The sequence below is a fragment of the Erpetoichthys calabaricus genome, chromosome 4 (genome assembly GCF_900747795.2).
Source record: "Erpetoichthys calabaricus chromosome 4, fErpCal1.3, whole genome shotgun sequence".
Taxonomy (NCBI): domain Eukaryota; kingdom Metazoa; phylum Chordata; class Cladistia; order Polypteriformes; family Polypteridae; genus Erpetoichthys; species Erpetoichthys calabaricus.
This window is the reverse complement of record NC_041397.2, coordinates 221,422,943-221,438,334: the sequence shown is the minus strand read 5'-3', so window position 1 is coordinate 221,438,334 and position 15,392 is coordinate 221,422,943. Positions and strand designations below refer to the sequence as shown.

Here is a 15,392-nt window from a genome sequence, read left to right as displayed (position 1 = left end):
TTTACACATGGACTAGTTTTCTTCTTCAGATGAGACAGCTTGTTTGGATGTAGGTAATAAACAGTCAATTCATTAAGAGGTTATACAATTTTTAAATAATCTTTTACAAAGATGACAGAAATTACCTCAGTTTTTTAATCTTGCGAGGTCTTGGCCATGTGAATAAAGTACATACATTGTCTGGGCTTGCTTCCACTCCGTTGTCAGAAACTATGTGACCAAAGAACTTGACAGATGTCCTGAAAAATTACACTTCTCAGGTAATCATTTCTTTTAGATTCATGTCTCCAACAGACTTTTCCATAACTTTCTGAAACATATTAGGAGCATTTGTGACTCCCAGGGTGCATTCAGTTGAATTGCCAAAATTGAAGGGGTGCAACAAACAACAATAATTTATTTCTTGTATAGCCCAAGTGTACACCAAGTGTAGATGCAGAGTGCCGCGACAACTCTCAAGGCCAAGTGCAAGAATAAATTATACCACTCACTAAATACAGAACTATCAAATACTGTATAAGGTGTCACAGGAAGCTGGGGGTCAGAGCCAGCTGGGACACCTGGAAGGACCAGGAGGTAGCTTATACGTCTCCCGCGCCACAAGGGGGCAACCGCCCTGGATGTTGAGGGGACTACGGGGAAGGAGCAAGAAGCCTCAAGCCCACTGGGGCCCGTGGCCACCACCAGGGGGCACCCCGAGTGTCATGGAGCCTGGGAGATTGACACTTACGCCACACCTGGGAAGGTGGAGGAAGGACCTTCCAGGGATGCCTGGAGTGCTTCTGGTTGCAAGGGCAGCACTTCTGCCACACCAGGAAGTGCTGCCGGAAGAGTGTCATCAGGCACCTGGAGCACATCCGGGTGGGAATAAAAGGGGCCGCCTCACTCCAATCAGGGTGCTAGAGTTGGGAGTGGGAGCAGGACGAGGCTCCCATGAGGAGAGGAAAGGCGGCTCACAGACATTAAGAGAAAGGCCTGTGGAGGATGATTGGTGCTGGGGGCACTGTGTGCTGTGCGGAACTTGTTTAATAAATGTGTGTTTGATAAAGTGCTGGTGTTTGTCTGATGGTGTTTGGACTCGAGCTCACAAAGGATACTTCTTTGTTAAAATACATCAAAACGAAGTAGAACTAATTAACATGAATGAAAAACAACAATATCTGTCCCTCGGCTAATTTTAGAATCATGGGCAGATTTGTTGAAAAAGCCAAACAGTCAGAGTCCATTTGGCCCCTACTGGCCATAAGGACAATATATTGGCCATTATCCAGCTGTGTCAGTGCTGGGCCGGCCAATCTGATGAAAGGACCTTTCTGTCTGATGATTCCAGTGGTCCTTTATCTGAGATGACTTACCACACATAGGCAAACAACTTGGTAGTAGTGCCACGTGAAGATACAGTGAAGAGAAACAGAATAGGGGAGGGTTAATAACAGTTTATAAATATTATATTCCTTATATTTTAGTACTGTTGACTAACAACAGAAATGCAGTATGCACAGCTTAACAGCAGCTCTACTCAGAGTATGCTAAATTGAAGTAGTGAGTCTTCAGCCTGGATTTAAAGGCTGAGACTTAAGGGACACTTTTCATAGTAACAGACAGACCATTCCACAGCTTTGGCTTCAAAGACAGTCTTATGTTTCTCTTCCTCTTCTACTTTTACCTGATAATACCTAAACATTAAATCCATAACAGAAAACTACATGGCTTCTGTTAAAGCTGAAAAGTGTCTGCAATATTCTACAGTATATTGGGTAAGGCATAGCCATCATTAATGGTTTGATTGTTTATTTCATGATAGTCAACACAAAATCTGATTACACCATTCTACTTTTTAACAACAACTAAAGGAGAAGCAAAGGGTCTTTCTGGCTCCCTTATGATTTTACCATAACATAGCACCTTAAATGGAGTCTAACGGCCTTAGTATCAGAAAGGTGAATAGGTTGAGCTTTCTGCTTGAAGGGTGTTGGATCTGATAACTGAATATAGTGTTTTACCTTGGTGGTGTATCCAAGATCTAAATCATGCACAGTAAAGACCTTTGAAATACTATTTAGTTTCCTAGACATTCAAGCTTCCCATTCATCTCCAACTGGAGTGTCTGTAAAGTCAAAATATATATCAGTTGCTGGTCTAGTTTCTTCACAAACTAACTTGCTCTGCATTGAAGTAATAAGTGTGTTAGACATACTAGAACATCTCCCAGTTGGCACTGTAGGGAATGTATTCTACAACCAATATACTTCAGCTAACTTCTGATGGGCATGAAGTGTGATATCATCAGCAAAACAAGAATTTCAGGTAAATTATGGAATGAAGCTCCAAAAACACACAGTAGCTGCAAAATTGAAGACTGTTGTGAAGACTTACACACAAAGTGGCTTTAATTAGGATTGGAGCATCCTTTCTTACTGAACAACTTTTTATGTAATTATCAACTACAGTATTTTTTCAAGTAAGCAAAGTTACATTGGTTTTACCTCTTAATTTTACTTCTCCAACTCGACTATTCCTTTCCTCAATCTTATATCTACAACACAGTTTTTTAACACATTGTGTATAAATACAGTGTTCTAGGAATTTTGGCTTACTGCATGTCCTGCATTCAGTTCTTGTCCTGTTCATCTGGTTTAATGCATTTGTGACCACCAAAAAGGGAATTTCATTGTTGTATCTAGTTTCAGGAACAAGAGCAAGAACATACACCATCTCTAAGGTTCCTACAGTGACTTCAGAAAACAAAATATTGACTTCAATATATCCTAAATAAGGAATACTCTGCCCCCCTGTACCTTCTACCTCAAGAATATTATTCAGTAGAAAAAGTGCCAAAGCTGATAGTCACCTGAGATTCTGAATCAAGAAAGCAGCGACACACCATCATTTGAATTTCAACAGAAACGCTGCATCTGGGACCAACCAGACCACATGGCATTTTAATTTTTTTAATTAATATGTTGAGAGGTTTTACAGATGACTGGCCTCAGATGGCAATCAGGACTGTGATATGTTTCCTTTGGCGAGTGGTTACTGAGTAAAGTAAGTCTCTGTAGCACTCTTTCTCCCTGGCTTGTTTCCTGTTTGGTGCAAAGCAAAGGATCCTGACTTATGTTGCTCTTTCTATATCCCTTGACTTTGCAGGGTCAGGGCTTGAGAGGATTGTGGGGTATTATCAGCCCACCTCTGATTGTGGTCCTTCAATGCTGTGATGGAAAGACAATAATGTTAGCGACATCACCACCTAACACTCCCCCCCCTCTTGTAGTATTATTAGAGCCTTTATCAGAGCCTTGAAAGTGCTCCCTTTGTGCACATGTGTGACATGACCCCCTCTACAGAGCCACCCCAGTGGGGGGAATGAATCTAATCATGAGGTGGTGGACCCTGAAGAGCCCGTTGGCATTAGCATGAAGCCTAGAGGAAGGGCCATGATTGTGGTTCGTGTCCATCACCTCCAAAACAACAACAACATTTATTTATATAGCACATTTTCATACAAAAAAGTAGCTCAAAGTGCTTTACATAATGAAGAAAAGAAAAATAAAAGACAAAGTACGAAATTAAAATAAGACAACGTTAGTTAACATAGAATAAGAGTAAGGTCCGATGGACAGGGAGGACAGAAGAAAGAAAAAAAAAACTCCAGATGGCTGGAGAAAAAAAATAAAATCTGCAGGGGTTCCGGGCCACGAGACCGCCCAGTCCCTTCTAGGCATTCTACCTAACATAAATGAAATAGTCCTCTTTGTATTTAAAGTTCTCACGGAAGGACTTGATGATGATGGTCATGCAGACTTCTGGCTTTTAATCCATCAATGTTGGAACATCACGGTGCTTTGAGTAGAAAGAAAGTACAAAGAAACCGGAAAAAGAAACAAAAGAGAGAGTAGGGGTTAGTACGGATTTTAGAGCCACCATGAATAGTTATTATAATGAATTGGATATACAGAGTATCAGGATTAAATTAAAATGAAGTTATGAGAAAGCCATGTTAAAATAATGTGTTTTCAGCAATTTTTTAAAGTGCTCCACTGTATTAGCCTGGCGATTTCCTATTGGTAGGCTATTCCAGATTTTAGGTGCATAACAGCAGAAGGCCGCCTCACCACTTCTTTTAAGTTTTGCTCTTGGAATTCTAAGGAGACACTCATTTGAGGATCTAAGGTTACGATTTGGAATATAAGATGTCAGACATTCCGATATATAAGATGGGGCGAGATTATTTAAGGCTTTATAAACCATAAGCAGAATTTTAAAGTCAATCCTGAATGACACAGGTAACCAGTGTAGTGACATCAAAACTGGAAAATGTACTCAGATTTCCTTTTCCTAGTTAGGATTCTAGCAGCTGCATTCTGCACTAGTTGCAAACGATTTATGTCTTTTTTGTGTAGTCCTGAGAGGAGTGCGTTACAGTAATCTAGTCGACTGAAAACAAATGCGTGAACTAATTTCTCAGCATTTTTCAATGATACAAGAGGTCTAACTTTTGCTATGTTTCTGAAGTAAAAAAATGCTGTCCTAGTGGTCTGATGAATATGCGATTTAAAATTTAGATTACAGTCAACAGTTATCCCTAAGCGTTTTACCTCCGTCCTGATCTTTTAATCCTAATGCATCCAGTTTGTTTCTAATAGCCTCATTGTATCCATTATTGCCAATCACTATAATTTCAGTTTTCTCTTTATTTAGCTTTAGAAAATTACTATTCATTCATTCAAAAATACAAGTAAGACATTGTGTTAGTGAATCAAGAGAATCAGGGTCATCAGGTGCTATTGATAGGTACAGCTGTGTGTCATCAGCATAGCTGTGGTAGCTCACATTGTGCCCTGAGATAATCTGACCTAACGGAAGCATGTAGATTGAGAAGAGCAGCGGACCCAGGATAGAGCCTTGTGGAACACCATATAGGATATCATGTGTCTTTGAGTTGTAATTACCACAACTAACAAAGAATTTTCTCCTTGCCAGGTAGGATTCAAACCAATTTAAGACACTGCCAGAGAGGCCCACCCATTGACTAAGGCGATTTCTAAGAATATTATAATCAATGGTGTCAAATGCGGCACTCAGATCTAAGAGGATGAGAACAGATAAATGGCCTCTGTCTGCATTTACTCGCAAGTCATTTACTACTTTAATGAGTGCAGTTTCTGTGATGTGATTTGTTCTAAAACCTGACTGAAATTTATCAAGAATAGCATGTTTATTGAGGTGCTCATTTAACTGTATAATGACTGACTTCTCTAGAATTTTACTTAAGAAAGGCAGGTTAGAGATGGGTCTAAAATTTTCAAGAGCAGAGGGGTCAAGATTATTTTTCTTAAGTAGGGGTTTAACTACAGCAGTCTTAAGACAGTCTGGGAAGACCCCCGTATCTAATGACGAATTTACTATGTCAAGAATATTATCAATATCAAAAACAGACAGAATAGCTGCCTCTAGGTCCCATTTTTGATACTGAGTGAGTTGCTCCCCATAATTGAGAGACAAGGTGTCCACAAAGAACATCCTCCTTGTGGACAGGAGGGCCCCTTGTCTCTCTCCCTCCAGTGTTTTAACAGATTTACATGACACACAAGTTCCCACAGCTGCCAGTTGGGCTGTATCATGGAGTACTCAACAATCCTCCCCTGCTCCTTCTCTTACGTCCTCTGCCAGTGAGCTTGAACATTGGAATGTGATGTGGGGACCAACTCCATGACCCAATCCCATGGATGAAACTCACAGAAGCCCATAATGGCCCTTGGTGCCAATACTACCGCGAATAGGTTCACTGCACGCACTCCAAATGTTCTTTTAGGAGGAAGTGTACTTTGTCAAGTCACTTGTGCAGTTGTATAAGGTACTAGAGTATTTTGAAGGATGGTTGTGACTACTTCCAGCCCTCTTTCAATAAATCAAATATTGCTTGGTGCTGTCTCCAGGATATGAGCCCAAATGGCAAGAAGTCTGTCAAGCCATGAGGCACATCCTGGTAAACGAAAAGCACAAGAGGCAGCAGCTGATCCCAATCCCTCTCGTCCTCATGCACCACATTAATCAACCTCTGTTTGAACGTTTAGTTAAAATGCTCAACCAACCTATCAGTCTGTGTCTGGTGGACAGTAGACAGATAGCTTGAGATGGGTGATGCTTTGGAGCTTTTCGACTTCCCTGAAAGTACCAGAGTTGAATGGGGTTCACTGGTCTGTAGGGACCTCTTTAGAGGTACCCACCTGCACCAAGACCTCCACAAGTTCCCAGGCAGTGGTTTTATTACTAGCCAGTCTTATGGGAATGGTCCCTGGATACTGGGTGACATAATTGACAAAGACAAGTATGTATTTGTGACCCCAAGCTGATGGTTCAAGTGGGCCAACGATATCAGTTCTGACCCACTCAAATGGCATGTCAGTTATTGACATTGGGACGAGGGGTGGTCAGTCTCTTTGAGGAATTTGGTCGGTTAGCATTCATTAATATCATCTGGTTTTAATGCTTTCCTACATTTTATCAGACCCTAAGTAGGCACCTAGCAAATGAGCATGCACCAGCTCATATAAATATTCTACTACCCAATGAAACTAGTTATTGTCCAGCTTGAAATGCTGTCTAAATGGAGCATTCTCAGTGGTTGGCTGACCATCCATCCAATATCCAGCCCGCTATATCCTAACTACAGGGTCACGGGGGTCTACTGGAGCCAATCCCAGCCAACACAGGGCGCAAGGCAGGAAACAAACCCCGGGCAGGGTGCTAGCCTACCGCAGGGCACACACACACACGCACACACACACACACACACACACACACACACACACACACACAGACATACACCAAGCACACACTAGGGACAATTTAGAATCGCTAATGCACCTAACCAGCATGTCTTTGGACTGTGGGAGGAAACCGGAGCACCCGGAGGAAACCCACGCAGACAAGGGCAGAACATGCAAACTCCATGCAGGGAGGACCTGGGAAACAAACCCGAGTCTCCTAACTGCGAGGCAGCAGCGCTACCCACTGCGCCACCTTGCCGCCCCTGGTTAGCTGACCATTAGGCAAAACTTGCAGCATTTCTATCACACTTCAGCAAGTAATCAATCCACAGTTCCCATCTGAAGGAGGCAGTTAGTAGTCTGTACCTGTAACGTGTGGGTGCAGCCCTTGGAAATTATGGAACAAGTGGCAGTCGATAGCAAAATGTCTTACAATGTTTGCAGGTAAGACTAGCCCTTTTCCCAACATATTGCCATAAGTAGATAAACCATCAGGCAACAATGGAGATGTTGTAGCCAGAGTCAAAAAGTGCAGTTAACTTTAATTTCTTAAATGAAACCCACTACTTGTTCCCTAGATCCAGTGCCAACAAAACTAGTAAAAAGTGCTAAGGATGTTCTTGCAGCGCCTATTCTAAACATTATCAATAGTTCATTATTGCATGGCACAGTACCTGATGCCCTAAAAGTGTCAGTCATTAAACCACTGCTTAAAAAGTCAGACCTAAACCCACACATACTAAATAATTATAGGCCTATTTCAAATTTACCCTTTCTCTCTAAAATACTAGAAAAAGTAGTCGTCAATCAGCTTCAGTCACACCTTACGCATTACAATTTATTTGAGAAATTCCAGTCTGGTTTCTGCACTGGTCATAGTACAGAAACGGCACTAATGTGGGCTGTAAATGATATTATGATATCCTCTGATGAAGGAAACTCCACTGTAATTATGTTATTAGACTTAAATGCAGCATTTGACACTACTGACCATTCTATTTTACTGCACAGGCTAGAAAATGATGTTGGGCTTACAGGCACTGTGCTCACTTGGTGTAGTTCTTATTTATGAAATCGATTCCAATATGTCCAGAAATGTGCTGACAGTACTCCATCATTATACACAGAAATGAGATATGGTGTCCCGTAGGCCTCAGTACTGGGACCTTTACTGTTTTCACTTTACATGCTTCCACTGGGATCTATTGTTAGGAAACATAATGTTAATTTTCACTCATATGCAGATGACACCCATTTATACCTTTCATTTAGATAAATGAAGTTTCTCCGATGTTGTCTTTAATTAGTTGTGTTAATAAATTAAAAGAGAGGATGGATGAGAACGACTTATCTTTAAACACAGATAAAACAGACATGTTAATTGTTGGAGGGAATGATGCTGATCACAACAATATTTTGTCATCATTTAACTCAGTTGGAATTACCATTAATTTTACTGAATCAGCCTGCAATCTAGGGGTTATCTTTAACTCTAGCATGTCATTTAAAGCGCATATTACAAAGTTGTCCAAATCATGTTTCTCCCATCTTAAAAATGTTGGGAAATTAAGGCGCTTTCTAAATAAACAGGATTCTGAGAAATTAATTCATGCATTTATTTCTAGTAGGATTGACTACTGCAATGCGGTGTTCACTGGATGCTCAAACTGTTCTTTATATAGCTTCCAGTTAATCCAAAATGCTGCTGCAAGAATTACAAGAACAAGAAAATATGAACACATAACTCCAGTTCTTAAATCCTTACACTGGCTTCCAGTTAAGTTTAGGGCAGATTTCAAAATCCTCCTTTTAACATATAAAGCATTAAATGGCAGAGGTCCGGCTTACTTATCTGAACTTATCATGACTTACAAACCAGAGCGCACATTAAGATCTCAAGATGCCGGTCTGCTTATGATTCCAAGGATTAATAAAATAACAGTGGGAGGTGGAGCTTTTAGTTTCAGGGCCCCTAAACTGTGGAATGGTCTGCCTGCTACTATAAGAGATGCCCCTTCGGTCTCAGCTTTCAAATCCCAGCTGAAGACTCACTACTTCAGTTTAGCATATCCTGACTAGAGCTGCTGACTAACTGTACAGACTGCATCTCTGCTGTTAGTCATTAGCACTAAAACATAAGTAACATGATAGTTATAATTTGTTACTAACCCTCACCTCTTCTGTTTCTCTTCTCGGTACTCAAATGTGGCACTTGCTGCCACGGCCCACCTGCCAAGTAGTTTTGCCTGCCTAAGGTAAAGTCATCCCTGATGGAGGATCGCATGAATCATGGGGTAGAGGGGTCCTTTCATCCGATTGGCTGGCCCAGCGCTGTTTCAGCTGTAGAATGGCCAAATGGGGGAGGCAGCTTGATGGCTGAGGTCTCCAGGACTCTAAACAAATCCAAATCATATTATGTGATATAATCTACTGTTAAATTCTGCTCCATACTTGTAAAATTTTTATTTTTATACTGAATTGAGGATTTGTTCTGTTCTGTGTATTGTATTGTATTGACCCCCTTCTTTTTGACACTCACTGCACGCCCAACCTACCTGGAAAGGGGTCTCTTTTTGAACTTCCATTCCCAAGGTTTCTTCCATTTATTCCCTAGAAGGGTTTTTTTGGGAGTTTTTCCTTTTCTTCTTAGAGAGTCAAGGCTGGGCAGCTGTCAAGAGGCAGGTCCTGTTAAAGCTCATTGTGGCACTTCTTGTGTGATTTTTGGGCTATATAAAAATAAATTTTATTGTATTGTATTGTACAGTGACTGACTGTCCATTAACCATAGCTGCACCTGAAAAGCAGCAGCTACATAATAGTACCTTTTTGCCAGCAACCCATTCACAGTCCATGGGCTCATCTAGTCGTGGACAGGTGTAAGTTAGGTAGCCTGACTTTCAATACTGGTGACAGTAAAGGGCTGGAGTGGACCAGTCTATTTTTTGTCTACCCGGGGTCTGTCTCCTTGGACCCAAGCTCAGGTCTAGGCTGCTTTTTCTCCTTGGGTTCTTAGCTCTGCAAGGAGGTCTGGTGCCTCTCAGTTAACATTGACCAACCCTTCCATAGTGGTCCATGACTGGGTGTACTCCTACTCCTCCTCCAGGATCCTCATGAGGATGAAGAGCTAGTCCGCTGCTTCATGTTCTTGATGGAATCTGCATTGATCTTCCGGATCTGAGGTTCAACAATTGGGCTGTTTCCTTTCCAGTGCCATGCTATTAGCTTTCCCAGCGAGGCTGAGGGTTGTGATCCTCCAATAGCTGGAGCACACTCTATAACTCCGCTTTTTAAAAATGAGTATCACCACCCTGGTCTGCCACTTCAGGGGTATATGTCCCAAAGACCACGCAACAATGAAATGGCATTTCAATGATGTAAACACAAACAATGTCTAGAGCATTCAATATTTCTAGGCCTACCCCTGGGGCCTTGCCACTGTGGAGGTAACTACCTCAGCGACCTTCATTAAGGAAATGGTATTGATTCCCCATTAACTTTTGTCTCTGCCTCCTCCACAGAGGGCGAGTCCATCAGGTTCAGAAGCTCCTCAAAATGTTCCTTCCATTGCCAGACTACTGTACATCCTTAGTCCAGGTCAGCATTTCTCCATTGTTGCTGAGAACTGCCTGGGTGAAGCCCTGCCTTTCCCTTTTGAGTTGTCTGACGGTTTGTTAGAGCCTCTTTCAGTTTGATCGATATGTCGCTTTCCATGGTCACGTTGCTATGTGCTCCATGATTGGGGAATGTGAATGCTTCGGTGGGGACTGGGCACTATAATCCCCCTTTGACCTATAAAACAGAAGTGTGGACACTAGAGGTTGTCTTTTGACTGGGTTGGGTGTCTGGCTAACTTTCAGAACAATATGCAGAATGAAGGTGGAGTGGTGAGCATGAGTTAAATCCCAAGTATGCTGATAGGGGAAATTAGATTTTTTTCCTTGTGTGAATGAGAGGGAGGTCAGTGGAATGGTGAGGATGCAGGGAGTAGAGTTGGTGAAGGTGGATGAGTGTAAATACTTGGGATCAACAATTCAGAGTAATGGAAATTGTGGAAGAGAGGTGAAAAAGAGAGTGCAGACAGGGTGGAATGGGTGGAGAAGAGTGTCAGGAGTAATTTGTGTCAGACGGGTATCAGCAAGAGTGAAAGTGAAGGTCTACAGGACGATAGTGAGACCAGCTATGTTATATGGGTTGGAGACGGTGGCACTGACCAGAAAGCAGGAGACGGAGCTGGAGGTGGAAGAGTTAAAGGTGTTAAGATTTGCTTTGGGTGTGACGAGGATGAATATGATTAGACATGAGTACATTAGAGGGTCAGCTCAAGTTGGACGGTTGGGAGACAAAGTCAGAGAGGCGAGATTGCGTTGGTTTGGACATGTGCAGAGGAGACATACCGGGTATACTGGGAAAATTATGTTAACGATAGAGCTGCCAGGCAAGAGGAAAAGAAGAAGGCCTAAGAGAAGGTTTATGGATGTGCTGAGAGAGGACATGCAGGTGATGGGTGTAACAGAGCAAGTTGTAGAAGACAGAACCATATGGAAGAAGATGATCCACTGTGGCAACCCCTAACAGGAGCTGCCGAAAGAAGAAGAAGAATGTAAATAGTTTGTGAGTTCCTTTTTCCTGATCGTTCATTGAAAGAGAAAGAAGGACATCTGTTGTTGTATATAGTTTTTCATCTTTCTTCTTTATTATTGCTTAGTGGAGGGAGGAAGAAAATTTAATTTTTGCTTATTTTTGAATAAGATCTTATAATTGTTTTTCTTTTTCTTTTCCATTCCTGATTTTTGAGTGGCATAGGAGGAAAGAATGGTATTTTTGAAAATATTTGCTTTTTGTTGATTTTAACCATTTTTGCTGTGTGTGTGTGTGTGTCATTACAACTAGATTTTTTAGTCAATGATTTTGATTTTTGTTTTTTCACTATTTTTGTTTGTTAGCACCTGTTAATAAAGAGTCTTTTGGATCTAAACATGGGTACACTCAGTACACATGAACTACTAGAGCCCAAAGTGTAGCCTGGCGCCAATTCTCACTGCATGGGGTTTCACACAGTTGAGATGTTTACCTTAAATTGATGACTTGCACGACTTCTCATATTGACAGCATCTGACTTATTTTAACATCAACCTTCACTTTCACAGCAAAAAAGAGGAAAACTAGTAGAAAAAGTGAAAATGACACAAAACAAAAAAATTACTTCCTAAATCCTCCAAATAAATGAGATAACTGCGCAAGTCAACATTCATTTATGGTGGAAGAGTGAACAATTGCAATATGTGTGTAATTCACTCACCCTAACTTTAACCATTGAAAAAACAGTTTAAATAATTAGCATCAAAGTGCTTAAGGCTAGGGCTGGTTTATGATGTGTTGGTACAGTTTTGTGTTTATTTATTTTAATAGTATTGATGATAATAGTAACATCACAAGTGAAAACATTTGTTTGGCAGTTGTTACAAAATAATGCTAGGGATGTGACCTTTGTACTGCATAACGTATGACATCATGGAGACTGGTTGGGTGTATAATTGTGTTCATAGTTTCTTTGTAATAAATGAAAGACTCTACTGAAAATATTACTTTAAAAAATCTAGAACTTAATATGAATTTTAAAAAGACAGTTATCTACAATAATGAGCTTGACTTTCCCCAAGAACTTTTTTGCTGCTCTCTTATCTTATACTTGCCTGTCAGTATCAGTTTCAAATTATGTTTTATTGTTATAAAAAATGTGAATAATAATGTTTTCTTTGAACATTGTTTTAAATTTGTTCAGAGATCCTAGGCCTTAAAAAGGATGAGAACATTACTTTTAGCATTAATTTAGTTTCATTGTCTCGGTCTATCTTATAGTTACAGTACATCACAAAATACCAATCTAGTTGCAGATACCTTCTATCCAAATAGAAATTTCTGTTGTATGCATGCAGAATGATCCAGTTTAGAAGAATATGGTTGAACCTTCAAGAGTAATTCAACATTGTGTTTTGTGTTTACAATACTGAGTATTGAATATTTTTGTTATGTATATTTAGTCATTCCATCATCTGTTATGTTCTGTCTGCTATTTCTGCTAGAAAAACATACTACTGTAGATAATACCCATCAATGTACAATGCTTTACACCTACAACAATATACATTTCTGCAAAGAAATAAACTCTTTTGGGAGTTTCCATCTTAAATGTTAGTACTTTAATGATCTTAAAATGGAAGAGAAAGCTATGTGTAAAGGTAAATGTGTAAACATATATTATTCTTTTTCCATAATTTTATGATTATATACAATTTTAAATTGTCCTTACATTCTTTGTTGTACTTTCTTCACTTGTTTTGTTTTGTTGTTTGACACTAAATTCAATTATATCATTTATTTTTTCTTTTCATTTTGGTTTGAGCTAGATTTTTATGAGTATTGCTGGTCTGTGGTCATTTTGTTTGCAGCTGCTACTGTGTTGTTACAGTGGAAGAGTTGAGAGTGCATGAAGCGTGATGTCATCTTTGTGATGGATTAAAGGTCAGCATTACTGCATTTGATTTATACAAACCAAGTTTTCTGTGTTTGAAATAAAATAACTGTTGTACTGGACACCTTAATGTCGGAAATGCAGCATCTGATTCCTGTTTCTTTGTAGTTGAGGTATGAGGTACAGATGCTGGCCATAAATATTGTACTATATATTTAGATGAGTTTGTTGACTCCCATTACATTTGATAACCTTTTACTTACACATTTTGTACAGTACACATTAACATATTTACTGTTTATTACAAAAATAGTGCAAATATTTACATTTATTATATACAGCACACCAATTATTACAGTATATATAACACACAATTTAGAGGCAGTTTTAATATTTTAAATTATTACGAGAGAAAAGCATCACAACATAATTCAAATCTTATTAAAAGAATAGTATTATTTCCAGTCTATTTTGAGTGCCAAAATGTTAAATAAATAAATGATATCACTAAGGATAAATGCTTATAAAAGCAACGTAGTTACACTACTCATTACTTACAAAGAAAGTAACTAAACATGGTATAGTTGCTGTTTATAAAATGTAATGTGTTATAAACAGTGCTTTAATTTAGCATTACTTTTTCCAGTTTTGTGTGAATAATTGCACATTTGACTGGACAGCATTTATTACAGTATTAAATCCTAAGCCCATATAAGAATCTTCATGAAACTGGTCAGAAAAATTTCATAAATTCCTTGTGTTTTTAACACTTTAGGTACTGCAAAAATGCATCTACATTCTACATCTGTAATTTTGGAGACACAGATTTATTAATTCCACAGATTATATAATAGCAAAAAACAGAGCAGAATTTTTCATCCCTTATACCATAAATAAGTGGACTTAAGCATCGGGGAAATAATGTAAAACTAAGAAAATTAAAGTATCGCACATCTGAAAAAATGTGAAAACTTATTTGCAAAATGGGTGTTTCAATAAAAGGGCAAACCAGAACAATTAAAGATAAAACAAGCTGAACAGCATGCAAAAGCACAGTATTTCGAGCTTTGGAGGCAGAGGTTTTCTCTACAGAAGCTGCTCTTGCTGCAAACATGATTTTTACATAAGTCAACGCAATAAAGAAGAATATTGCTAGGAACACCACCAGGCAGATGTATGATCTCAGATCAGATTGCCAGATGTATATTAGCATTATTTCATAGCTGCAGATGTAACTCTCCACATAAAAACTCACAGGCTGTGTAGCAAATACAGTGAATAAAGAAGTACTGCCGAAGATGAATCCAAGTATCCAAATAAGCAGAATACCAAAAAGGGTGCGATGAACTGTGGAAATCTCTGCGTGTCTCAATGGAATACAGATAGCAATGTAGCGCTCCAGGCACATGGCGGTCAGAGTTAATGGTGTGTAGAAAGTAAGGGTTTCCATAAATGTGCAGAATAGGATGCAATACCCACCTGGAACCAATATACAAAAGTACATCAGGAGCATTCCTAAGTCTGTTACTATCAGCATCAAAGTATCAACAAACAACATGTGAGCAAACAAAATGTACCGAGTATCCTGTCGAAAGGCCTCCTTTCTAAAGAATGAAAAGAGCATCACAGAGTTGATGTAGAGGAAGACACACACAAGTACCTGTGCCAGTACTACCCTGTAAAAATTAGATTGTTTATTTTTGCCATAGATAAATCCTTGACTGTTATTGTTTTGGGAGATATTCAGTTCCATGAGGTTACCTGGAATAAGCAGTAGAAATGTGCAATTAAAATTTAAAGAAAGATATGTCAAAAATTAATTTCTTTCTTGTTACATTGTATTTCCTTATATAGACAATCTTACAGTCCATATGCAAATGTTCTGTCTATCACTTTATATATAATATCTATATCTATGTCTATATCACTTGATATAATATCTATATCATTTTATCTAGTGTTTTTGTTGTCAACAAAAGTAACAGATTAATACGTCAAAAATATTAATGATGTTTACCTTCATAACACCAGTTTTAAATAGACTATCTCAGAGCAGTGGACAAGTAAACAAATTCCTATAGATTGCACACATTATAATTATAATAAGCTAATATACAGTTATATTATACATTATAAACAACCAAAAATAT

General features: G+C 39.2%; 1 protein-coding gene across 1 annotated transcript in view; it reads right to left on the bottom strand.

Moving 5' to 3' along the window:
• The window catches only part of LOC127527490 (odorant receptor 131-2-like), a 68,115-nt gene extending 53,116 nt beyond the window's left edge, over positions 1-14,999 (bottom strand). Inside the window, exon 1 of the mRNA XM_051926473.1 lies at positions 14,903-14,999. Within this exon, the coding sequence (XP_051782433.1) occupies positions 14,903-14,995 (93 nt within the window). The 5' untranslated portion in view covers positions 14,996-14,999. The remainder of the gene's footprint in view (positions 1-14,902) is intronic.
• Positions 15,000-15,392: the final 393 nt, after the last annotated feature.